This window comes from Vulpes vulpes, unplaced genomic scaffold (assembly GCF_048418805.1).
Source record: "Vulpes vulpes isolate BD-2025 unplaced genomic scaffold, VulVul3 u000000652, whole genome shotgun sequence".
Taxonomy (NCBI): domain Eukaryota; kingdom Metazoa; phylum Chordata; class Mammalia; order Carnivora; family Canidae; genus Vulpes; species Vulpes vulpes.
The window spans coordinates 1,150,657-1,175,523 of record NW_027325771.1 but is presented as its reverse complement, the minus strand read 5'-3'; the positions used below and the strand labels follow the sequence as shown (position 1 = coordinate 1,175,523).

Genomic DNA, 24,867 nt, shown 5'->3' with positions numbered 1-24,867 from the left:
CCTACAACATTGTGTAACTTTAAGGTGTGAGGGGTGTTGATTTGATCCACTTAGACACTGCAGAATGATTACCGCTGAGCATTAGGTAACAACTCCATCCTGTTATATAAGTACCATTTCCTTTTAAGAAAAGTGACACCATGGAATGAATCTGCAGGGCATACATAATACAATTTTTAAATAAAGAAAGAAAATGTTATCTGGTAGTTTTAAAGAGTTAAATGTTACTCCTTGCCTTTATCGTTGATTCTGTGAATGGAAGAGATTTTGAGGGTAAGCCGGCTGAGCTTGTGAAGTGTCCCTGCAGGGCCATCTTGGGCATAAACACAGCCACTGTATTCAGGGAGCCAGCTTTTCTTTCTGGAGCTGCCCCCGAAAAGTAATGGGTGGAACTGATAGGACCCACTGAAAGTGGCTTAGATAATTTATTGATTTTTCCAAGATGAGAATTGTTGAGAATCAAGAAATTTGAGAAATGTATTCATTGCAGAGTACACGTGGCAAGTCCAAGCAGTACCGGCCTGAGCAAAAACAAGTCCCAATGTGATTGATTAATGTTGACTTACAGGAAAAGCGGAAGCCTCGTCAGGGACCACCAGTTAAATGGATGCAGGTCTCGCTGTTACTAAGAAGGGTGGTTAGCATGATGCTCTATTTTATTAATAAGATCTTCATACATTAGTTCCCCTGGAAGGAGGATCTTTGCTTTTCTACACTTTATAACTCACAGGGGGGAGAAGGGAAAAGGTGCAGAAGGCCAAAAGGACTTTGGAAGGGATTTTATAAAAGTGGAGGTCATTTGGCGATGTTAAACTATGCTTTGTTTAGTGTTACCTTAAGGAATTTAAAGGGTGGTTACATTGCCCTTTTTTTTTTTTTTTAATCTTGGGAAAAGCCATTAAGTGATATACAGGACAGCTCGTAACTAAAGATGAAGTGGGAACTGCCGATTTTCTGCGGCATCTACCCCATGCTTCATGCCACACAGCTGGACTCCTCACCTTCTTTCTAGGCAACAGCAGAAGGAAGTGTGTGGGCCTGCAGTGTTTGCCATGGGGAAATCCCTGTTGTCCTCTCTGAATAGAGGAAAGAGAATAGTGACCAGTAACCAGCAAGACTTAACACTTGAGATACATAGAGCTCTGCTGGGGTTTTTGTCCTTGAGTAGGATTTGCTAGTTGTAGAGATAGAAAAAAATAATAATAATAAAGGCTCAGGGGCATATGCCCTGTTGGTTGGCCTCCACTCGTGGTCCCGGCCTGATTAGCCAGGGGATAGCATGGACCTACGCGAATGCCTTGCTGTCTCACAGCCTGGGAAATGTCAGCTTAGTTTCTCTGGCCCAAAGCTTTGTACCGGACAGCAAGCTTGAAACAACATCAGCTGGTGTCCCACTGGCTGGTGGGAGACTCAGAAAGGACAGATTTATTACAAAATGTAGGCTTTCCGTTTGAAAAAGATGGAGGAGTGTAGAAATTAGTGCATGACAGGTACAAACTAACTCCGAGGTTTTAAGTGGTTTTCTTGGAAACCTTGACATTTTTCAAGTAGCTACGTACATGCTCAATATTACTCTCAGCCTCCTGTTACTTCTGATAGTATCTCACGGAACAAACCTCACCACACTTGGCTTTTCTGACATTTTAGGCTGGAATTCTGTTCCTTTGGTTGCTAAGGTAACCCAGTGTGTGAAGGGTAGTGGTGGAGAGAATGGTTTTAGAATCGGTTTCGGGTTAAATCCATAGCATTGCTGCACATTACTTAGACGCGTACACAAACATGCATCATTTGTGACGTTTTAAGTCTTTAAAAAAGTTTTCTCTATCTTCCATCCCCCATTTTTTTTAGCCTTTCCTTTTTAAGGAGTGGATTTCCTGGCAATAAAGAATTTAATATGAAATTGAACTGTCAAGGAAAAGGAACCCCCCATCAAATAAGCTGAATTCACTTGTCAGTTAAACTCTTATTAACCACATTCTCTGTTGAAGATATTACCACATTCTCTGTTGAAGATATTACATTTTAAAGATGAGGAGGCAGCTTAAAGTTCTCCTTAAAAAAAATTGGCTTCGTACTTAGATCTGGCACCTATGGCCCTTCAACTGCAATTCAGAATTAAATATTTATTCTCAAATCAGAGATAGAGCAGAGGGTTGTGTTCAGGTTACTTTGGCCCTCTCTTAGAGTTTTCAAGGAAGAAAAATGTAAGTGGAAAGTACTATTATTATTTTTTCAAACAGCCTACCCTAATGTGCTTCCGGAAGCATTCAGGACAGGGGAAGGTTTTGGAATTTCCCTCTGGGTGGCCACGTCCCGCTCCTGCGCCTTTCCTCTGGAAACCCCTCAAACGCTGCGCGATGCATATGACAGTTTTTGCCTGCACTCGGGAGACTAACATTGAATTTGAAAATGACCGTATCCAAGGATCCTATTAATGCTGAAGGCAAAAAACTAAAATGTCTGCTTTTTTTTTCCATGGACAAGAGTATCTAAATCTCGAGAAGCCCCAGTAGCTCGTTTTTGCTTTTGTTTCCCTTGCTTTCGGGGACATGTCTAGCCAGAGGCTCTGCGGCCGGGGTCGGGTGCCCCGAGTGCTGAGCAGGGGGTTGCCCAGCTCTGGGGAGGTGCTGAACGCTGCAGCTGAAACAGACAATGTGCTAGATATTGTCTAACTGAATTTATTTTATTATTATTTTTAAAAATTTTATTTTTTATTGGTGTTCAATTTGCCAATTTATAGAATAACACCCAGTGCTCATCCCATCAAGTGCCCCCCTCAGTGCCCGTCACCCAGTCACCCCCACCCCCTGCCCACCTCCCTTTCCACCACCCCTAGTTCATTTCCCAGAGGTCTAACTGAAGTTAAATTAAAAAAAAAAATGAAAAAGAGTATTTGACTGCTGGCAACTACCTTGTATTGCTTTATTTAAAAAAAAAAAAAGAAGAAGAATTGGCTTTAAAACAAGCGGTGCTTGCGGGTTAAGGGCTGGTGGTGTAGGGGACGTGAGGGAGAGAGCCCCGGGGAGGGTGGGCCGTGAGGCCGCCGAGGGCTGAGAGTTCTTAGGGCCCGGGCAGCCCGAGTCCTCAGGCTCTGCTCTGCTCCACGTGGCCCCGGCGAACATTCAAAGGCCTTGTCTTGACTCCAGAATGTGCACCATTGTCTGAGCGTGAGCCTCTGAGGGTGGAACTGCCCACCCCCCCCCAGATCTTTTATGATCCTGTCCCAGGTTCTGGTTCATAGTGATTCCACATAGCTGCTTTCTCTGCCCTCCAATTGTAGCTGCCGCAGCTTTTGCCTTGCAGGTTTTCATGAGACAGTGAGGTGCGTGTGCGTGTGTGTAGCCACACATCAGGCTGACACATGCAGACTCAGGTGACCCTGGGCCCCTACGACTGGTGTGGCTTAGCTCCCTCTGGTTTCCTTGCTCTCATTCTGTTGCCTTGTCTTTCCTGCCCTCCTTGCTTTTTCCTCATCTCGTACATAATTATTTCTTTGCCTATAAGAATTTGAGCTCTGGGGGTGCAAACGTCTGGGTTCTGATCCCTGATGCTCCCGGTAGTGCCTGAGTGAATCTGGGCAACTGCGTGATAGTGTCAAGGCTCGGTTTCTGCCCCTGTGAAATGGGGATAATCCTAGGCCTTCGCTCCTGCGAAGGATCAAACAAGGTAACACTTGCAAGTTGCCTAATAAATGTTAGATGGAAGCAAGGAGTATAAAGTCCTTACGGTCACTGGTACCTGATAAGAATGAAATAACAAAGGTGATGGTGGTGGTTCATTCCTTTGCTTTCATTCATATGTAACAGCTGCCCACCTGGACTTCAGGTGAACGTTTTCCAACCTCTCCACCCTCAACCTCATTCCAGGTAGGGGGCAGCTTAACCACCAGTCTCCTGTTTGGTTTATCTGGTCGACCTTCCTTCTCTGTGCTCACCAGAACATCCTTTCCTGGGTGTGGACTTCGCGCCGAAGGACGGGATGAGACTTCCCACCAGAGCTGAGTGTTTCTCAGTCTAGCCCTTTGGACCCAGGGCTCAGGCTTCCAGGATAAGGGCAGTGAGTGGGTCCTGCCCACCTGTAGGTGAGAAGTCAGTATCCTGCTTATGCTCAGAGTTCAGACTCTAGAGCAGAGATTGCTAAGGTTGCCAAGATAGGACGAGTCTACACTTTCTCTGCTTGCCAATGATAAAACGAGACTGCAACGTATTTTCATTCTCTCCCAAACAGAATAGGGTTAGTTGGGAGGATGTCTGGCAGTTCCACAGGTTCCCACATGGTGCGAGAGGGGAAAGGATGCTCAGTGCCTAGTAGGCTGTCAGCAAATACCGAATGAATGAATGAATGAATGAATGGTGAACACAAACAGGAGCTTGAAGAAATCTTAGCAAACGGTTTAAAACAAGCCTTGTGCACAGATTGGGAACTAGGTGTGGCATAATCGTTCGTTGCTTTTGGCACCTAATGGCCGCCTGGTGCCCGAGGCTCGGCTGCAGCACACGCATCCTGGAGGCACATCTGGTGTCTTAGATGCGATTGTGGTGCCTCCTGAGCAGGCAGCTGCCTGCCTTAAATGACACCGTTAAATCACAACCAGAGGGAAAGCCCTTTGGAGTAGATCACGTCTCTATTTAGTGGCAGTTGTGCTTTCTGTATGGAAGACGTCAGACCAGTGTCCACTGCTGAGAACGCCCCGGCCCTGGTACTGGCCTGCATAGTTCTCGACAACCCTGTGTCGTGCGATGCCTGCATTATGCCCCCTGACATTCCCGGGTCATGCGTGGGCCGGGAGGGTAACACTTCACATCAGGCACCACGAAATCGAAGAATTAAGGGGTCTTCCCACAGCTGCGTTTCTGTACGTGTTCAAATCCGGATCTTCCAACTCACCTCTGTGCTCTATGGCGTTGTGTCTGGGTTCTCGTGTGCTCTCCTGAGGCTCACGTTGCATAATGCGGTCTAGACAGGGCCCCAGGGAGTGAGGGCCAGAAATTGGACTGCCTCCTTTGGCTTCTGATAAGGACTTTTTAGTGTTCCAGCCGCGTTGCCACCGGATAACAAGGTGACATAGAGTATAAGCCACCTGGAGGAGAAGCAGACCCCCAAAGTGCGTTCCAGAGTTGTCTATCGCGGTATGAATCCCATGGAACATGCGGAGTCACCGTTTTCCCAGATTTGCAGCGAGGGGTAGGAATCTGAGCGTCTCCAACATATCTGATTCAGAAAAGCTAAGCCCTACCCTTAAGCTTGCAACTCCACTTCGTCTCCCTTTGCCTCGATGATCCAGCCGTGCCTGCCCTGTTGGTTCTGTTTCCTTATCTTTCCTACAAACCTCTTTGTATTTGTAGTTCCTGTTCTGGACCCAACAACCTTGCATATTCTATGTGAAAGGGTGATTTTTTTTTTTTTTTACTCAGATTAAACCACTTAAAGATACCATCACCCATGACTTCTCCTCCCATTTCGTGGAGACTCCTCAATAGGAGATCGTATGTGATGCTCATGCCAAATACTCTTTTGTGCCCCGTAACGTTTTTGGCAATATATATATATATATATTTCATTCTTTTTACTTTTTTGCTCAACATTTTGGCATAAAATCTGTAAATTTTCAGGTCATGATACGTTGATGGCGGTTGTAGGTCCAATAGTTTTGTGATTTCTGTTCATATTCTTTGTGTCTAAGCCTAGAGCTGTAACTCGTCAGGCAGTGGGTTCACGGACCAGGCGTTCATTCCAAACAAAAGTGGGCTGGCATGATGCTCTTCACAGACAAGGGACCTTGTCCCCCTTTGTGTCCACAGGGCCTGGCAGGTAGTACTCAGTCCTTGTGTCTTCCTGTGTTTGTCTACTGGATGTCTCAGGTGCAAACCTTGAGATCTCCATAAATACATATGTGGTTTGGAAACGAGAGGACAACTTATTTTCATGATTTGGATGCATGTGAATTAAATATATTTTGTTCCTGAACTTAAGGTGTAGAGTACATTTCCATGGCTGCTCTAGGTACTTGTGAAATGTTAGTAAACTCTGGAACTTGGAAGTACTTCTGAATTAAATTGTACTGGAAAGTATTTGCTTCTAGGTTTTTGTTCCTCTCGTATCTATCTTTAGTACTTTGCTTACAACCTTTGAGGATGTATCTTGGTTTGGGGGCAAGTATTGTAGATTAAAAATGACATGGAGGAGGGATCCCTGGGTGGCGCAGCGGTTTGGCGCCTGCCTTTGGCCCAGGGCGCGATCCTGGAGACCCAGGATCGAATCCCACATCGGGCTCCCGGTGCATGGAGCCTGCTTCTCCCTCTGCCTATGTCTCTGCCCCTCTCTCTCTCTCTCTCTCTCTCTGTGACTATCGTAAAATAAAAAATAAAAATTAAAAAAAAAAATGACATGGAGGAGCCACAAGCTTTTTTTTTTTAGTTATTGTTCATTGGTGAAATTTTTAGCTAATAGATCATAGGAGGTGATAGGGAAGACATAAAAAGGCAGCATAGGTAGGGATTTTGTTAAGTACTTAGTGAAAGTAGGAGATCTTAACCCTGATATTGTAATTGGAATCACTTGGGAATCTTTTAAAATTTTTTTTAAATTTTTATTTATTTATGATAGTTACAGAGAGAGAGAGAGAGAGAGAGAGAGAGAGGCAGAGACATAGGCAGAGGGAGAAGCAGGCTCCATGCACCGGGAGCCCGATGTGGGATTCGATCCCGGGTCTCCCGGATCGCGCCCTGGGCCAAAGGCAGGCGCCAAACTGCTGCGCCACCCAGGGATCCCACTTGGGAATCTTTTAGAAAAAAAAAATTAATGCCTGCCCTAGAAATTCTGTTTTCATTTTCTGGGGAAGATAATTTTTTAAAAATTTATTTTATTATTATTGTAATTTTTTTACATTTTTTAAATCTAAATTCAATTTGGCAGCATTCAGTAAGCACCCAGCGCCCATCCCATCACACGCCTATCACCCACTCACCCCGTCTGCCCACCCACCTCCCCTTCTGCAGCCCTGTGTTCGCTTCTGGGGGGTCCTTAGACACGGCTCTGCATGTCGGGGGGAGACCTGTGGGCCCACGGGACCCAGGGCAGCTCCGGTCCCCTCCTCCCCGGCGTGGCCCCTCTGTTCCGGGGACGCCGCTGACTTTACAGTAGCTGTGGCCTTGCTTCCCCTTCAGGTGCTTCTGCCTACGTGGTCCTGATCCTGAACAGCGTGCCGTGGGTTTCACTCGGCGAGGTCCTGCGGTGATGGAGATGCGCTCTGTGCGCTCTCCCGTGGTCCCCCGACAGCATCAGGCTTCTTGGGGGGTTTCTGTGTTAGCCTGTGGCTGCAGTTCATGTACCGGCAGTGGCCGCGGCACTGCTTCGCGTGGCCTCCGCCTCCCTGCGCCTCTGTGGCTGTCGGGGCCGGGCCGCCCGGGCTCGGCGGGCACCTGGGCTCGCAGCTTGCGGAGGCCGCCGTGACATCCTGGGGCCCGGGCTTCGATGGAGCCCTTAGTCCTCCGCTGCCCGCAGCCCTGGCGCCCGGCGGGGTGCCCGACGTCACCCCTGCTCCGCCGTCCGTGGTGGGGTGGCTGGGCCGGCTGTGCCCGTGGCGCTTCTGGACGTCTGCCACGAGGACGGTGAGTGTCCTTCTGTTCCAGGCACAGTAGTCGCAGGGCTGCTGGCCCTGGCCAAGTGGGAGGAGACCTATTTATTTGGATAAAAACATCTTTTAAACACCCGCCCCGCTGCTGCCAGATTGTATGACCCCCTTTTCACAGCTTGTTTTCCTGACCGCTGTTAACAATCTGAAACTCTATAACAAGCGGAATTATTTATATATGTCACCGTGTTTCCTATTTCAGGCTCTTCGCCTGGTTCTGGGCTCCGAGCTTCCGAGCAGAATGAGAAAGCTGTGAGGTTCCCCAGTAGTCTTGTCTTAAAAGGGGATGCAAGAGGTTTAGATGTTCCCTTTTGGCTTTTTTTTTCTTGAAAGAAAATTGTGTCCCATGTAACCATGCAGTACGTCTTACCAGGGGGAGATTGGGGTGACTTAGCAATTCCATTCTGGGGTGGCTGGTTGTGACCTCATGCGGACATACATGTTGGGGAGTGTCCTTGTGCCTCTGTGTTTGTTATGTTACGTGATCTTAGCCAGTCTCTTCCTGTTATTATTTAAGAAAGAAAAAAAAAATGGAAATGTTATCAAACATGCCATGTTTGGAATTTGTTAAGAATTGAAAACCCTACCTTCCAATAAAATGAGTTTAAAGGTCAAAAACTTAATAAAAGATGAGTTTGTCGGTAGCCTTTGAAGATAGCAAGCCTGTTAAGCAGATATCTGGCAGGTGTGTGCACTGCTTCATTTTTAGATGTTTTGGGATTCCAGATGTCACTTTACAGGTGGAGGGGGACTGTGCCGAGTCACACAGGTCAGAGAGCAAATGCATAGCCAAGTCCGTGGTATTTTGCTGCAAGGGCTCATTTACATATTTGAAACATAAGACTTTACGTTCTTGATCTCGGTAAAGAAATAGTATGAACCACTGAGAATGTAAATACATTTGTGCAGCGGGACATTTCCTTGTTACCGTTTCCAGTTTGAGTGTTGCTGGAGGCTGGCTCCCCACATAGCACCCCACGGCCTGCTGTGCTGGCAAGACGAAAACCGAGCTGCCTGCATGGGCTGGTACGGAGACGGCCTCGTGGAGCCCCAGCAGCCCTTGCAAGGGGAGGGGCAGGATTGGGGTGGAATGAGAACTTGAAGCTTGGTTTAATGATGTTCTTCTAATGCAAAGGAGGGGTGGTGGGCAGGGCAGGAGTTGGATTAGGGTTGGATAGGGATCACCGGGTCCTAAAGATTGGTTTTAGGGCTTAAACATGATGCTTTTTGCAGAAGAGTTGATGGGTCTTGAAGGATGGATGAGCACAGAATCATTTGTGCAGGGAAGTCTCCTGGAGTAGGAAAGTCACGCTAATGAAGACCATGGGAAAGTCAAGTCCTGTTAATGCGGATAACCAGTTGTGTGGAGGACTGGCTAGTTTTTGCCATCAATGTCCAAACTCTGTGAGAGTACATCGTTTCTGCTCACAGATTTTAGTTGAAGTATCAGAGGTGGAACCAAGAATGATCGAGGCTCCAAATAGCAGCTATCGTCATATCCCTAAAGCTAACTTTCATGGGGACTCATCAGGGAAAGAGCCCCCTTGCTCATATATTCATTCATTCATTCATTCATTCATTCATTCATTCAATATGCAGATATTTCCAGTTGCATACAGGTGCCAGGCGCTGTACTGGGGTAGAAGACAATCCCACCTCTCTGGCTTTTCCTGCAGTGTGATGCGGGATGCTCTGGACGTCTCTCCCATTACGGCTGCAGCCAGTAGCATTATTTAATTTGCAGTTCACATTCTCATTGCACGTGGATCCTGAGTGTTCGGATTCTCAGGTTTAGATAAGGCTTGTTGTAAGGTGTGTCTTGGTGTCTAGGGAGTTCGTGGGCCTTTTTTGTTAATGTAAGCAAATCTATTCTTTCCTTCTATTTTCATATTTGAGTATTGCAGTAGAAATATTTGCAGTGTAACATTTATCCTGAGCCAGTTGGGTTCCAGGCACTGAGCACTGGGGTAGAAATACAGGTGTGCAAACTCCATACAGATAAGGCAATTTGAATACACCCAAATATTGGAGATTTTAACGGTTGCCATTCAGCTCCACAGATACTGGATGACTTCGGTTTGTCAGATACTGTGATAGGTGTGGAGAATAATACAACCCCTCAGCCTGTACAGCGATAGACTGTGTAATGGAAAGCCGCAAACACCGCAGGGAAAACTCAGACACACAGATGAGCCAAGAGCCCTTTGCCATCTGAAGAGGCACAGACTGAGTTTTTTAAGCAGAGCACTAGGGCGGCTTTGCCAGCAGTGATGGAATCCCAGGACCTAGGAGATGCACCAAAGCACCTCTGTGAAGTGTGAGAACCACCGTATTCTCTCCTTTTCTGGACATGCGAAACCCATTTCTGTCCTCGCTTCTCATCAGGGGAGGAGCATCTCTGAGGATGGAGAGTGGGAACAGGGACTCCTTTATGGTTGTGGCCTTCATACTGCCCACGTGAAGTAGCAGCATCCCCTCAAAGGACAGCTGGGTGTGTTTCTACACGATGGTGTGCACCTAGACTAGTTTTCCCCGAATGACTTGACTGCACAAGTGGAAGGTGATGTCAGTGTGCCCTGCGGTGGGTGGAAACAGCAGCATACCAGCGATGGAGTGGACCTGGCTCCAGCACCCACTGGCTACCTTGGACGAATCGCTTGGCCTGTCCACATCAGTAAAATGGGGGCACCTGGGTGGTTCAGTCAGTTGTGTGTCTCTTGATCTCAGTTCAGGTCTTGATCTCAGGGTTATGAGTTCAAGCCCCGTGTTGGGCTTCACACTGGGCAGGGAGCCTACTTAAAAAAAAAAAAAAAAAATTAAGGTGTTGTTCGGATTAGATGCTTTTGATGATCCTTCCAGTTCTGACATTCTTATTATGTCTAAATAGATGGTATTGTAGATAAAACCTAGATGACAGAGTTTGTAAATGAAGGAACTAATACCATTTGTCTTTCTTTTCAGTTTCTTTATGCAGAGAGTCTCTTCTACACCTGGCTATGAGATGGGGCCTGCCTAAACTCTCTCATTTCCTCTTGTGCCTCCCTGGGGGAGTTCAGGCTTTGTCTTTACCCAATGAAGAAGGTGCCACACCATTAGACTTGGCTTTACGTGCCGGACACTCCAAGCTGGTTGAAGACATCACAAAGTGAGTTTGGCTACTCGATAGATTGATTTTCTCTCTCTCTCTCTCTTTTTTAAGACTGTATTTATTTATTCATGAGAGACAGAGAGAGGGGCAAAGACACAGGCACAGGGAGAAGCAGGCTCCTCGAAGGGAACCCAATGTGAGACTCGATCCCAGGACCCCGGGGTCACAGCCTGGGCTGAAGGCAGACCCTGAACCGCTGAGCCACCCAGGCGTCCCTAGATTGATTCTCTCTTGATCTGTTTCTATAAAGTGTTTGACCATAGAAGAGTGGAAATAACCAGACCACAAGCTAATAACGGTTTATGTGTTGCCATTAGTTCTCATGTGTAAGGTACAGAGTACATAAGCAGATACACAGGTATATTTGGTATCAATATTTCATGGGGAGGGGGTTCGTTAGGGAAAAAAATGTCTTAAAGGGCTTCGTAGGAGACTATAATCAAGAAAAAAATTAGGAAAACAAAAAGAAAAAAATTGGGAAACACTAGCCTACCTACTATGTATCTTTCTGATTTCACCTTAAATACCATTGCTTCAGAGAAGCCATCTATGTTAGGGTCTTTTATCATTATGATTAATTTACAATATGGTGATTAAAATTATTCACAATATTAATCATAATTTATAAATTTTAAATGTAGTCATCATTTGTTAGGTCTCCATCCTGTATCACTGGAGGGCTGAAAGTATTTGTATACCCGCTGCAGTATGTCTAGTGTCAACATGTAACACTCATTGAAAGAATATAAATTTTTGTTAAATTAGTAATAGATAAATCCTAAGGTACAATATGGTTATTAGGAGCTAGTGAAGTCATGTAAAGGGAATAATAGAGGAACTGTAAAGTTTGCTATGTTCATCATGATATCAACATTTTCAGTGAATGAAAATGTGTGGTTTATTACTTAGAATAATCTTATGAATAAGGTCATATTCTTATGAAAGGGGGATTCATATATAATGATCTCCTTGACTTATTAACAGGTCTTAAAAAATAAATGGGAAAGTATATTGAAAATCACAAAGTGCTATGTAAATATTAAATATCACTGATTTATTATTATATGGTGTGTCTTAACGGGCTGGTTTTTCTTATTTGGCTCATGAAACTCAGTGTAATTAATTTATGGTTTTAATGGCTATAGAGTTAATAGAATTAATTTATGGTACATAATGGATATAGAGTTGATGTTCGAATTTTCTATTTTTGTTCTGCTTTGGTCACATGACCACCAAACGATGGAAAAGCCCATCAAAAGGAATTGCCCTCTATTTGCCTCTAACATGATTCCACTAGCTTGGCCCAAGAGACCAAGGCAGGACTACTTCCTTTGACTTGGTCATTGTGGATGGTTCAGTGTGAGATCAAAGTCCTGGCTGACTTCATCTTGGGTAACTTAGTACCTTTCTGTTGTCTTCAGGACCGGGAGGTATTATGGGCTTTAAAATTTTGCAGGTCTAACCAATCTATTCATGAATGGTATTAGAAGTAGACCGTCAGCTAAAGTCTGAGTGTATAGTGAAGCTTCCATTTTCTGGCTCAGGCTCAGAGTCCATTTAGGATGGGGACTAACATTCAGTCACATGTTAGGATGGGGAGTTTTCTAGAAGATTCTAGATGTTAATTTCAAGAATTTGGGGACCTGCCCCACATCTTAGAGTTCAGGGGCTCTTAATGGATCTCTTTTTGCTGCTCCATATGATGGAGATAACATCTATTTGACTGGAAGTATATTTTCATGAAGTATAAATTCGTTAATAAAACGAGGTCATGTAAGAAGAGGAAAGGGGCATAGAGCAAGCGCTGTGAAGCGAGGATTCTGGGAGCAATTTGTGGAGGCGTGACCACGTGCTGAAGGGGGCTGCTCCCTGGAAGCACTAGCATGTTCCTCCTGAGGCTCCTTCACTGGTTGAAATGGAATGACCTTGTGGGCCATCCAGAACATGACACTGACCGTGAAGCCTGTGTATAGCTGGTAAATGTGCGATTGTCGTTGGCGAAACAGAACAGAAAATAAGTTTATTTTCGGGACTTTAGTCTGGGAATACTGCTTCTTTGTACATGGATGTTTTCAAGAATACCACAAGGTCAAATTCATGCGTTTTAATTTGCATGATAAAATGATTTACAACAGTGGACCAGTGTGCTATGAATATCCCACTTGTTTGTAACATCCAAACCTCCCCATGCTCCCTGGAGAGCCTATCTGTTTTCCACTGTAATCACCTAATAAGCTGTTGGCTGCCTGCTAATTTGTTCTAGGACATGTGACCCCATTAAAGCAAGAGGCCTCTTTCTGAATTAAACAGAGAATGAAATATCAAAGTAAAATGTTTAAAAGTCAGTCGTGTCACTGGCTCTCCAGATAACTGTAAAGTATGTAGTGTATGTGAATAGCTTCTCAACTGGCATCGTGTCTCGGTGGAAGGAGGTGGCTTCGTTAGGATCTGTTTACGTGATTCTGCGCGCTTATTGTCAGGTGGCTTTCACGGATCCTTGTGCCAGTTGCATTGGTAATACGGGGGGAGGGGGGGAGTGGCAAGTGAGGTGGGACCTTGGGGTTGAGGTCTCTGAAGCTGCCAGTAGGTTTTGATTTGTGACATTTCAGTTTCCAGGGCAGACGTTCCCCCGACCTCTCCCGAGTGCACCTCGGCGGACGTGCCTTCCTGCAGTATGTTCACCCGTCGGGGACGCTGACGCTGACGCTGAACCACACAGCCGAGCATTTGTTGGAGGCAGATATTAAACTCTTCAGGAAATACTTTTTGGACAGAGCCTTTCTCCTCAAGGTACGTGTGTCCCTTCCTTCCGGTAATACAGTAACTCATGCTCCTCGAGAGGACAGACTGCACGCTCCTTGTCTTGGGAACTGTGTTCCGGAGGGCAGCGCTTTGTCTCCAATAAAACTTCAGGAACATGGAATTGGAAGCTGTGTTCCATCAGCAGAGTGAAAATTACAACATAATATTTTGCCAATAGAAAATAGTAATTTGTGTATTTATTTTCCAGAAGCCAGCATCACTAGTGTTGGATTATAATAATGTTGTAAAATACGGTGTTTTGTATTAATTGATTTTATGTAATTCTTATTAAAAGCGGTTGTATTTAGGGTTGTTATACGTGAATAATACCTACTCCTGGGATTTCTTAAGGCTTAGATGCAGTTAAGCATTTTGACCACGTGTGTAGTTTCTTTTTAAATGGGGACTGGTCACTCGAAATGTTCCTTTCAAAGAGCTTTTTGCCCTTCGCAAAATGGCTCCAGCGTCAGTTTTCAGTGACGTCATAGCATGCCTATCTCGGAGTTTAAAATGTTTCATCTCTATTATTATTTTTTATGTTTTGTAGAATCTGGAACAATATAAAAATATTTGCATCTTAATTATTAAAGTAAAGTGTAGTGTTATTTTGAGTAAAAGGGCTGTGTCAATCTAGTTGACCTGCGCCCCAGGATATAGTGGATTCACTCATCGGGTACCCTGAGGTCCTGTGTTCTCAAGCCCATCCATTAGGAAGGCACAGGTTTCAGGACTATGTAGGCTTTACAAAGTAAACCGTTATATATATATAAAAAAATCTCATTTATCACAGTTTTGGCTTTTTGTGTAATGTTTGCCTCCTATAATTAAATGACAGATTCAGTCAAAAACATTATGTATCAAGGATTATTGTTGGCTTAATCCATATCAGGTTTTATTTAAAATTTTAAAAAGATTTTATTTATTTGAGAGAGAGAGAGGGAGAGCATGCGTGTGTGCCCATGAGTAGGGCAGAGGGAGAGGGAGAAGCAAACTCCCCGCCAAGCTGGGGCTCGGTCCCAGGACCCACCCTGGGATCATGACTTGAACTGATGGCAGATGCTTAACCAAGTGAGCCACCCAGGTGCCCTAATGTAGGGTTTTATTTAAAGAAATAAAATATTTTATTTTATTATTTTATTTAAAGAAATAACATGCTTTTCATAGGATGAACTACATCCCTTTGTTGGGTTTTAGGACATGTATCATTTTGTGGTGGACAGTATTTCCTCATTTTACTTAAGGATGCTTTTCATTTCAAGATACTGAGGCCTTCGGGGATCCCTGTGGCTCTCACCTGCCCCACCCCACCCCCCGCAGCGGATATCTGGCCCCGCGGAGCCCAGACCTTGAGGGGCCGCATTGCTCCGGATGCACGTGGCTCCCTGCAGGTGCCCACAGAGCTCAGTGGCACGTGTGTCTTTAGATGCTCTGGTTGCAGCGTGGCACCTGGTGACCAAACTCCTGAAAGGAACGGAGCATCCCGTGTGTCTAGCAAACATCGTGAACGTTTGTCTCGTTATGAAAAACCACCGGCTTCTGAGGTGGGATCATGATTTCTCCTGACGCATCTGAGATGATAGTTGACTTGGCGGGTTTAGGATGAGTCGTTCTAGGTGCCTCAGTAATCTATTGCAGTGGACTCGGGATAACAGAGGCCAAACGGAGACAGCTCTCTGGCTTCTCGGAGATTGTCATTTTACGAGAAGCATCTGTCACCGTGGAATGGCCTGGAGCTGCCCGTGCCCGCACTCCTCCTCTTTCTCGGAGCCCGTGTTGTGTGGCTGGAGGGTGGGCGGGGGGAAGAAGGCAGAGGTTCTGGAGGATGTTCTGACTTAGAAGAAATGCATCTTGTTCTTTGTCTACTTCTGCTTCCGGGATTATAGCTCTATCACCTGTGGGATTTTGAGGCATCCACAGCCACAGTGGCATCTTTTGTTGGCTTAATGAGGAGCTTTTGGCAAGTGCCTGATGCCCGCGCTGTGGTTGTGGGCTCGAGCCTTCCGCTCCAGGGCCCGGCCTCCAGGGTGGGAGGGGGGCTGCCGTTAGGTTTCAGGCACCAATACCAGTGAGATGATCAATCAGGCCTCTGGACTGAAGCCCCCGGGAAAACCGGGAGCACGGGTTCAGGGAGCTTGCAGGCAGGCTCCGCGACACCTTTCCTGGCCCTCCCCACGGGCGGTATTTCCACCCGGCTCTTCCTCAGTTACAGCGTTTTATAATAAACCAGTGATCTTGCAAGGGCACCGTTCCTCTGAGGTCTGCGAGCCGCGCCAGCAGATCAGTCACATCCCAGGTCGGGAGGTTGTGGGATCCCCTCATTTGCAGTCAGTTGGTCAGAACTGCAAGTAACAACGGGGACTTGGGAGTGGCCTTAGGAATGGAGGTGGCCCGTATCGCACAGTGTTGGAGGACGGCTCCTGGGTGGGGGACCCCCAGCCCCTTCAGTATACCCACCTGGATTGGGTCCAGAACTCTAATTGACATCCAGAGTAGTTCTTACCTGTTCCACGAAACGTTTCTATAGTATTTTTGAACTTAATGTTTTTGATGGTACTCCTTTTCTAGTTTGATGCTTTTTTTTTTTTTTTAGATTATTTATTCATTCATGAGAGACAGAGAGAGAGAGGCAGAGACACAGGCAGAGGGAGAAGCAGGCTCCATGCAGGGAGCCTGACGCAGGACTCGATCCCAGGACCCCAGGGTCACGCCCTGGGCCCAAAGCAGGCACTCAACTGCTGAGCCCCCCAGAGATCCCAGTTTGTTGCTATTTTAAATGAAAACAGGTGATAACTGTTACAGGTTGTCAATGCTAAAGCTTTACAATTTGGGGGAACAAGTATGGAATTAGTTTAGTAATAAAGTATTCATGTTTTATGACATCTTAGGTGCATAAAATTATGCCTGTTTTTGTTTAGTTCTTTTTTACACAACAGCTGTAGATAATGACTTGGAACTAATGACTAATTTATTCTGAGCTGCGGCATATCCTGTCTTAGCCCCTCAGTCTTGGGATTTGGGCATTGCTCGGTTATCTTCAGCCTTTCTAGAGCAACGACAATAAAACCTTAGTCCAGAAACCTGAGTCTGCTTTACCCGAGTCTACGTAGACAAGAGGCGTTCAGGTGATGATCCCATTTAGATGCCGCACTTGTTAGGGTTTGTTAAGGGTCCGTGTTACCACACTGTATCATTGCAGACATTGGGGGAGGGGGGAACTGATAATTTGCAATTTAACATTGAACGTTAAAAAATGACAGGTTGGTGCTAAATATCCAAAAAGCAAAGATATTAGGAAATCAGATAATAGGCAAAATCTGAGCTATATTTTTCGATCATGTTTTAGTTCTCTCATCACACTTTTTCCTGTTAATCAGAATGTTGAGAATTTAGTTCTAGACTTTGGCTAAAACTAGCAATGGAGCTGGGAAATTCAAATGTTCTATGATTGCATCCAAATCTACTCATAAGAATAAACATTTCTTTTTTAAGATTTATTTATTCATGAGAGACACGGAGAGAGACAGAGAGGCAGAGACCCAGGCAGAGGGAGAAGCAGGCTCCGTCCAGGGAGCCCGACGTGGGACTTGATCCCGGGACCCCGGGGTCACGCCCTGGGCCGAAGGCGGCGCTAAACCTCCGAGCCCCCTGGGCCGCCCTAAACATTGTTTTTAATAGACCCCATTAAAAAAAAAACTAAGTGTTTTCCTCCGTCAGGTTGTGTTCTGTAATCGGAGCAGCAGCCTGATGCCCTTTCTCCGTAGGCTTGGCCTTGGCCTCCCCTGAAGACGAGGCCCTCCGGGTGGTGAGGGCCGCTGGGCCTTGAGCCTGTGCGGGGAGGCTCCCGTGGTCTCTCGGGCAGTCCCTGGCCCAGTCACTCCGTGATTCCACGGCGGGCCCTGCAGGAGAGGACGCTGGTCGTGGGGTTGGCGAGCGGGCACTTCTCATTTCCTGCCCTTTGAGATTTGGTTAAATGTGTGTATTTGCATGTTTCGCGTTGCTGTCGCTGCTCTGGCCTTGGGGTGTTGCTCTGGAGGAGCCAAGAGCCCGACTGAGCCCGGTTGCTACCCCGCCCACGAGGGTCCAGGGCTCTGGGCCAGCTGCCGTGTCCCCTGCCCAGCGTCACCTGCCACCCCGCCGTGGGCCGTGCGCCACCGCAGCCTCAGGCACTTCGCCGTCGGGCACATCGTATGGGATCTGGGGCTCCCGGGCTCATCCTCGGGCACCCGGTGTGGTCACGGCTAGGGCAGCCTGTGGAGCCCGGGGGCACCAGCTGAGCGGCGCCGCTCCCTTCCGCCCTTGGGATGTTCAGATCTCGGGGGCGGGAGGGTGTTGGCCTTTGCAGCTCATGCATTAGGTACCGGAGGGCCTTTGGTTGTGACGTGGGGCGTTGGCGGCAGGGACCCTGCTGGCCCTGCCTCCAGGCCCCGTCTCCTGTCAGCCTCCTCCCAGCAGCCTTCAGCCTCGTCTATGCAGCCGGCCCCACCCGCGTCGGCCTGTCCCAGTTCCCAGGCCCGTGATCCCGATTTCCGTCTCCTGGGCGCAGATCTGAACCCGCCGGAGTTTCCCATTGAGTTATTTATTTATTTTTCTTTCTTAGGCTCTTGACGACCAAGAAGCTGGGCCAGAGGAGAGCCGGGCCATGCCCTCCCGGGCTGCCACCACCGAGGAGGGTACGCGAGCTGCCTCCCCCACGCCCAGGAACCCAGAAGGTGCTCAGGGCCGCCTCTGGGGGTCGGAGGGGGTCGGAAGTGCAGCCGGAGCCCAGAGCGACTGGCGGGCGGGGTCGGCGCTGTGGGGCAGAGGCAGGCAGTGCGAACACTGGACCTCAGTTGGCATTTCCTGAGTGCCGTTGGCCCCACCCTGACCTCCAGGGTGCTCTCCCGATGTGGTGCATTCGCCGCAGGTTCGAGCTGCCTTTGTTCCTTCCCAGCCACCTGTCCTTCGGGTCGCTTGTCCTCTGTGCAGCCCTGCCCTGGGCTAGTCCGGCATCAAGGGTCTGGAGGTTGGGTCGGTGTCACTGTCAATATGTGTGGGTCACCACGGACTGCAGGGTGAAGGCAGGGGTGCTGGTGTTCCTCGGGACGTACACAGTCACACCCGACTTGGTCGTCCCACATGGATGGTGACAGTCCTCATGGGGCTTCGGGGGCTTGAGGGCACAGATCCGCCTGTGGATCCACAGCGAGAGGTATAGTCGTCGTGCTGCATCGTGGACGTCTCAGCTGTAGGTAACACCCAGCTCCCCTGCAGGGGTGCCATCCGGGCATGTGTTCTCCACCTCGTCATGGGTTCCCCCCGCCCGCTTTTCCATAGACAAATAAGTCTTATCTGTTAGCAAGTCCTTGTGATGGGCATAAGCATATTTATTTATTCATTTATTTTTAAAGATTGTATTTATTCATGAGAGATACACAGAGAGAGGCAGAGACCCAGGCAGAGGGAGAAGCAGGCTCCATGCAGGGAGCCCGATGCGGGACTCGATCCCAGGACTCCAGGATTGTGCCCTGGGCCAAAGGCAGGCGCTAAACCGCTGAGCCACCCAGGGATCCCCGTGAATAATATTTGTGATTCTGTGTGTATTTGGCAACGTAGACTAGTTGCATTCCAGTTATTTGTCAGGCAGTAAACTCTCACACTCTCGGCCCCCGTGTCTGTTCAAATGTAGTCTTGGAGAAGGAAGGTTTGCAGCAAGGCGTTGGCAGTCGTGCAGCCTGTCCCTTTTGCACACCGTCTGGGGTTCAGCTCACCGGCTGGACCTGGCTGGTCCTCTGCGGACTTGCCCTCAGGTCTGTGTCCTGCAGGTGATGTGCTGGGGGCCCTGAGGGAGCAGCAGCTCGTCCTGCCTGCAAAGGAGGCCGTGGGTCGCTCTGTGCTTTCTCCCAAAGGCCTGGAGGGGCGACTGTCTGGAAGGCTGGCTTCCCCGGAGCGTTCGGCTTTGCTTCTGTTGCTCTAAGTGTAACTGAGCAGGTGTTTTCCTCGTAGCTGGTTGACAAAGACAAAAACTTGGAGCCAGGATAGTGGCCTGCAAACATGCATGGTGCCGCTAACTGCTTTTATGTCGTTCATTTAGTAAGCTTCCATCCTTGCATTTTCCCTTATACTTTTTCTTCCCTTCTAACCCACCTTTAAACTGATTTGGAACAAAGTAGAGCCTGGATAAGTGTTTAAATTCTTGCCCTTATGGGGGACTGACAGTTGGGGTTGGGGCAGGAAAACAAGCTGCCCCAGGACATTTTGATATGTGCATCGGGGCATCCCATGTGAGCAGCACGGGGAGAACTCTGTGGCTCAGGATGGTGCAAGGGTCAGCACTGCCCAGAGGAGGTGGAGAGAAGGAACTCCGGGCAGTGCAGGTGTGCGCGATAGAGAGCTCGGATCACATGACAAATCGAGGGAAATGCAGATGATTTTGTAGTCCTGTTGATCAGGGGCGTGTGCTGTGTACACACACGTGTGATGCCGGTAACACAAGGCTTGGGAGGGAGGAAGGAACCTGGAACTCCACCCTGACCACGGCGGGAGCTGCTTCAAGCAAATGAGGCTCAATGATGATGATTTTCAAAAGGTCACTGAGAGCGTGGAAAGCGGGTTGGAGGGATTGGGGTGGGGGCAGGTGTAATGATGGGGGGGGCCCTGAGGTGGAGGGCATCAGCTGTGAGGGGGAGCGTGACTCCTAGCTGGGACAGACCTCGCAGGTGGCAGGGTCATGACGGAAACCACACTGCATCTTAGGCACGCTGACTTAGGTGGCCTCGGAGCAGCCGAGGTGATGACACTTGCAGTCATGCAGGCACAAGGTAGGATCAAGGGCGCCAGCTCCACGGGGTCAGTGTGTGTGCTGTACGGAGCTGGTGGGCAGCGCTTTGATCTGCATCCTCGGAGGATGCCCTAGGAACTGCAGGTCTGCGGGGCGTGGTGGTAGGCTGACGTGGAAAGCGTCAGGGCCGGTCCGCTCATCGACCTGTAGGCACCTGGACGTCTGCGTTTTCTCCCCCCTTCTTCTTTAAACCCCGAAAGCAGGCTTTCCCTTTGTGATCTACTAGAAGATTCCTAAGAGATCATGTTTTTCCGTCCCTCTAGGGGCAGGGAGTGGAACAGGAAGGCCTGCGCTTGTATCTGTGGCTGCTGTTGCTGAAAAGATGACCGTGTTATCCTGGAGATGGGCTTTACTGTCCCCATTAGCATGATAAATGGTGTCATTATGGTCCCCGAGCCAGTTATGTTTCCACAGCTTCATCCTTGGGATCAGACTCCCAGAAGGATGGGAGGTCACGCCAGGTGAGCTCAATGGCCAGAAAGCCCTCTCGTTTGTGACACCCGCAGATGAGTAAGCTGATGCCAGTGTTAGTAGTCCACCAGTTGCTTGGTTTGGTCCCTCGCCTTCTCCGATCTCCTGTCCCAGGATTTCCTAAAGGGCATTGCTCAAAACACTAGACTTAGGAGATGCTTTGGGAAAGGGTCCTTAGACCAAATAAGGTAACAATGCAGTGTCCGAGGCCCTCGTTCATGGTGGAGATTGAGAGTCCACTTCCTGTTTCTCGGCATCTCGGTGCGTCTTGCGGTCGAGACGCCTGTGCCGCCTGCGTGCTGGGGGAGGCCGTGCATACAAACCTGGGCACGGTCTAGGCAGGCACTTGAGGGTCCTGCAGGCTCACTTTTTCTTACCCTTGAGCAAATGCTTGAGAGCTCACTCGCTTGCAGGCCACCACGGTCCAGGCCCTGGTGGCAGATCGGCAACCAGAACAGCAAAGGGGAGAGCCCTCATCTCCAGGAGTTTATTTTTATACAACTGAGCTCTGGGATTTTTTGAGGGCCGGGTCCATGCCGGGTGCTGCGGGTGTAGCTGTGAGCCGAGCGGGGTTGGTGCATCCATGGAGCGCACTTGCCAGTGCTCACTGAGAAGGACCTTTCCGGTGTCAGGAGTGTATTTTCCCAGTTTTGTTTGTTTTGTTTATTTATTTACTTTTTATTTATTTATTTATTTTTTAAAATTTATTAATGAGAGACAGAGACAGAGAAGCAGAGACACAGGCAGAGAGAGAAGCAGGCTCCATGCAGGCAGCCTGACGTGGGACTTGATCTCAGGACCCCAGGATCAGGCCCTGGGTTGAAGGTGGCGCTAAACCACCGAGCCACCTGGGCTGCCCAATTTTCCCAGTTTTATACACAAGGAAGGGGCAGTGCCGCGCGATTAGAGGTGCCACAACTTGCCCGGGCAGTCGGGAGGTCAACAAGGACATCTTTTCCCGATCACACCGTGTAGTCGTCCCCGCCCTTGCATAACAGAACACTCGGCTGCGTCGTCTTTGGGCTGCTGTCGGAGAGTTCTCTCCGGCATTTGTGTGCAAAGTTGGGATCATCGCCTTGAAAGGAGCTTTCTTCTACACGGCTGACCTGTCTCATAAAGTTCTTACGAGGAAGATTCATGACCTACGTGCACAGGCATGTCTTGATGACACACGCCAGCTCCAGGCAGACTCTGCTAACACCTCAACTCTGCTGCGATCTGGCCTCTGAACATTTTTTCAGGTTATTCAGCTGTGTTTCCTTTTGTGCAAAATGGTGGAGTTGGGCGTATCATTTCGTAGTGCATAGTGAGGCTTCGGTGAGAAAGTAGAGTAGAGCCCTGGACTGGCGCCTGCCTGACAGTGGCTGCCCGGCCACCGCGAAGCATCACGGCAGCGCCGGCTCGTTAGAAGCCACGTCGTAACGTGTGCGAGGGTGGATTTGGTGGCCGTCATGCGTGTGTCGGGATACGAGATGGCTCTCCCTGTCCCAAGCACGAGGTAAGCAGATTTTTTTGTTCAAATGTTCTCTCGAGGAGAATGCAGCTCTGTGTGCTCCGGGTGAGCGAACGTGAAGGGGGACTTGAATGGTACAGTCTCCTTATTTGAGAACCTCCTGTGAGTTATTGGGGGAAAACAGAAAACAAAGGACCTTTTTATCTACGCAAGATTTCCTTTCCAAGATTCTTCATTTTCCATACTGTAACTGAATGCCTTCTTTAGAAGGGTTGGGTGCTGTTCCAGCGTCTGCCGAGATACGGATGGCTGGGGCCCAAGGTGCTGGGGATTTCAGGACAGCAATAGGCTGTTCTGTAGGGATGGTCACTCATTTGGACACCACATTCTTATCTTAACCCTAGTATGGACCCTCCATCCCAACACTTCATCGGCGTTGTTCACCTGGAAGTCAAATATTTTGGCATTTTCAGAATAATTAGAGATCATGCCCAGACACTGAGGGGGGCACTTGACGGGATGAGCACTGGGTGTTGTTCTGTATGTTGGCAAGTTGAACACCAATAAAAAATAAATTTATTAAAAAAAAAATCACACCCAGAGAACGTGCTTTCCAGCCCTGGGAAGTAATTTGTAATTGTTCCTCTCATCTCACAGAGCCGCTCAGCTTTTTCTGTACATCTTTTAGAGGCTGGCTTTGCCAATCTACTCTTTCCTCCGGCCCGCAGGAGAGTGAGTTTCTTCATCGAGGGGTCAAGGATAAAAATAGGAGATCAAGTCAGTGTGGTGCTCATTTTCTTTATTCCTACAATACTAGGATTTTGTCACGCACGGAGAAAAATTCTTCTTGCCTCCCCAGTTTATCAGAAGAATCTTAATTTGAGCTGGAAAGAATCTCCCCATTCTTCAGAAGTCGCCTTGCTGTAACAAGCTCTGTCCAGATGCGCCATGGGTACAGGCTCCCGACGGTCAGATGAGCAGCCTGGAGGCAAGGACTAGCATGAACTGAGCCTGTGTCAGGAGTCCAATATGGTTGAGATGAGCTTACGTGGAAAGTAGAGCTGAAGAGTTTCTTTCCTGAGTTCCAGTAGAATCCAAGTGGGAAGTCGGGGGAACAGAAAAGTATTCACAAGACAAAAATTGAATGTTGTTTGTATCTTTCAAGTATGACTTGCCTCATTTTATTCAAACAGTTGAGTAAATCAGGAAAATTAAATCGTGACCTCAGTATGAGAGGTCATTATTATTTATTCATTCATTCATTTATTTATATTTTTATAAATTTATTTTTTATTGGTGTTCAATTTTCCAACATCTAGAATAACACCCAGTGCTCATCCCATCAAGTGCCCCCCTCAGTGCAGAGAGGTCATTATTTAGAGCCTTTGTTTATGTGATAGTTGCAACCAAAGTTTTGGACTAAGGGAATCTTTTTTTTTTCCCCACCCCCTGTAAATTATTCACTATTGAAGACTTTTATGGGGAGTGGGCAAATGCAGACTGGAGATGTAAAACAAACTCGAAAGTATATTATAAAAACATATAAAAACATAAAAATATAAGCAAAAGAAAAAAATATTAAGCATAGTTACCATATGACCCAGTAATATACTCTCTATATATATGTGCATAATATGTATATATGCATATATGTGTATATATACACACACACACAATGTGGTTCATCCATGTAACGGAATCCACTTGGGCAATAAAAAGGAATGAACTGCTGGTAAATTATGCAAAAAAAACTTAAAAATACTATGCTGTGTGAGAGAATCCTGTTACCAAAGACCCCATATTGTGTGATTCCATTGATATAAAATATCCAGAACAGACAAATCATTAAGACAGAAAGGACACTGGTAGTTGCCTTTGGCTGGGGCGGGAGTGGGGACAGGTGGGGAGGTCGGGGGCGTGAGCGCTCATGGGTACAGGATTTCTTTCCTGGGGGTAAAGAAAACATTCTCAAGGGGTAATGATTGCAAAACTCCAAATGTGTCAAAAATAATTGAATTGTATACACACTTTAAATGGATAATTAGTATAATATTATGCCTTAAAGCTGTTACAAAAATATGCTTGTAGGGAAGGAAGTGTATATACTAAAATATTAGTGGTGGTTTTATTTCTTCTTTTCTCCTTAATTATTTTTGTGGCTCAAAAAAGTATCACAAGTAATTTAAAAGTATTTCAAAAACGAGGTCTTAAGTTCCTTTAGAGAGGATGCAGAGTGCAAATAGGAAAATTAGAACCCATCCAGAGTTGCTCTGGTGCCGAATGCCTGCCCTCGCCTAGACGTCCTGGCCTTGCTGGTCCTGGCCTTGGCTGGTCCCGAGGCTCAGCAGGGACCCAGCCTGTTCACGCGAGTGGACTGATGGGCTGATGCTGGTATTTCTGTAGGTAGGGCCTTGTCCTTTCTCCTAGTCTTTGCTTATGCTGGGAAGCCCACAAGATGGATTTTACTAGTGTTCCCGCGTTGAGGCAAAAAAATAGAGTAACTGGGATGCTGAACCAGAGGGCACAGCATTAAAGTAGCCGCC

General features: G+C 47.6%; 1 protein-coding gene across 7 annotated transcripts in view; it reads left to right on the top strand.

Annotated features, from left to right (window-relative positions):
• The window catches only part of ARHGEF28 (Rho guanine nucleotide exchange factor 28), a 300,222-nt gene that overhangs the window by 133,975 nt on the left and 141,380 nt on the right, over positions 1-24,867 (top strand). For 6 of the 7 annotated variants that reach the window (XM_072745376.1, XM_072745371.1, XM_072745374.1 and 3 more), the window contains 3 exons: positions 10,595-10,778; positions 13,391-13,571; positions 18,181-18,292. In XM_072745376.1, coding sequence (XP_072601477.1) covers positions 10,630-10,778; positions 13,391-13,571; positions 18,181-18,292 — 442 coding nt within the window. In that variant the 5' untranslated portion in view covers positions 10,595-10,629. The remainder of the gene's footprint in view (positions 1-10,594; positions 10,779-13,390; positions 13,572-18,180; positions 18,293-24,867) is intronic. The other variant, XM_072745372.1, reaches the window with a different exon arrangement.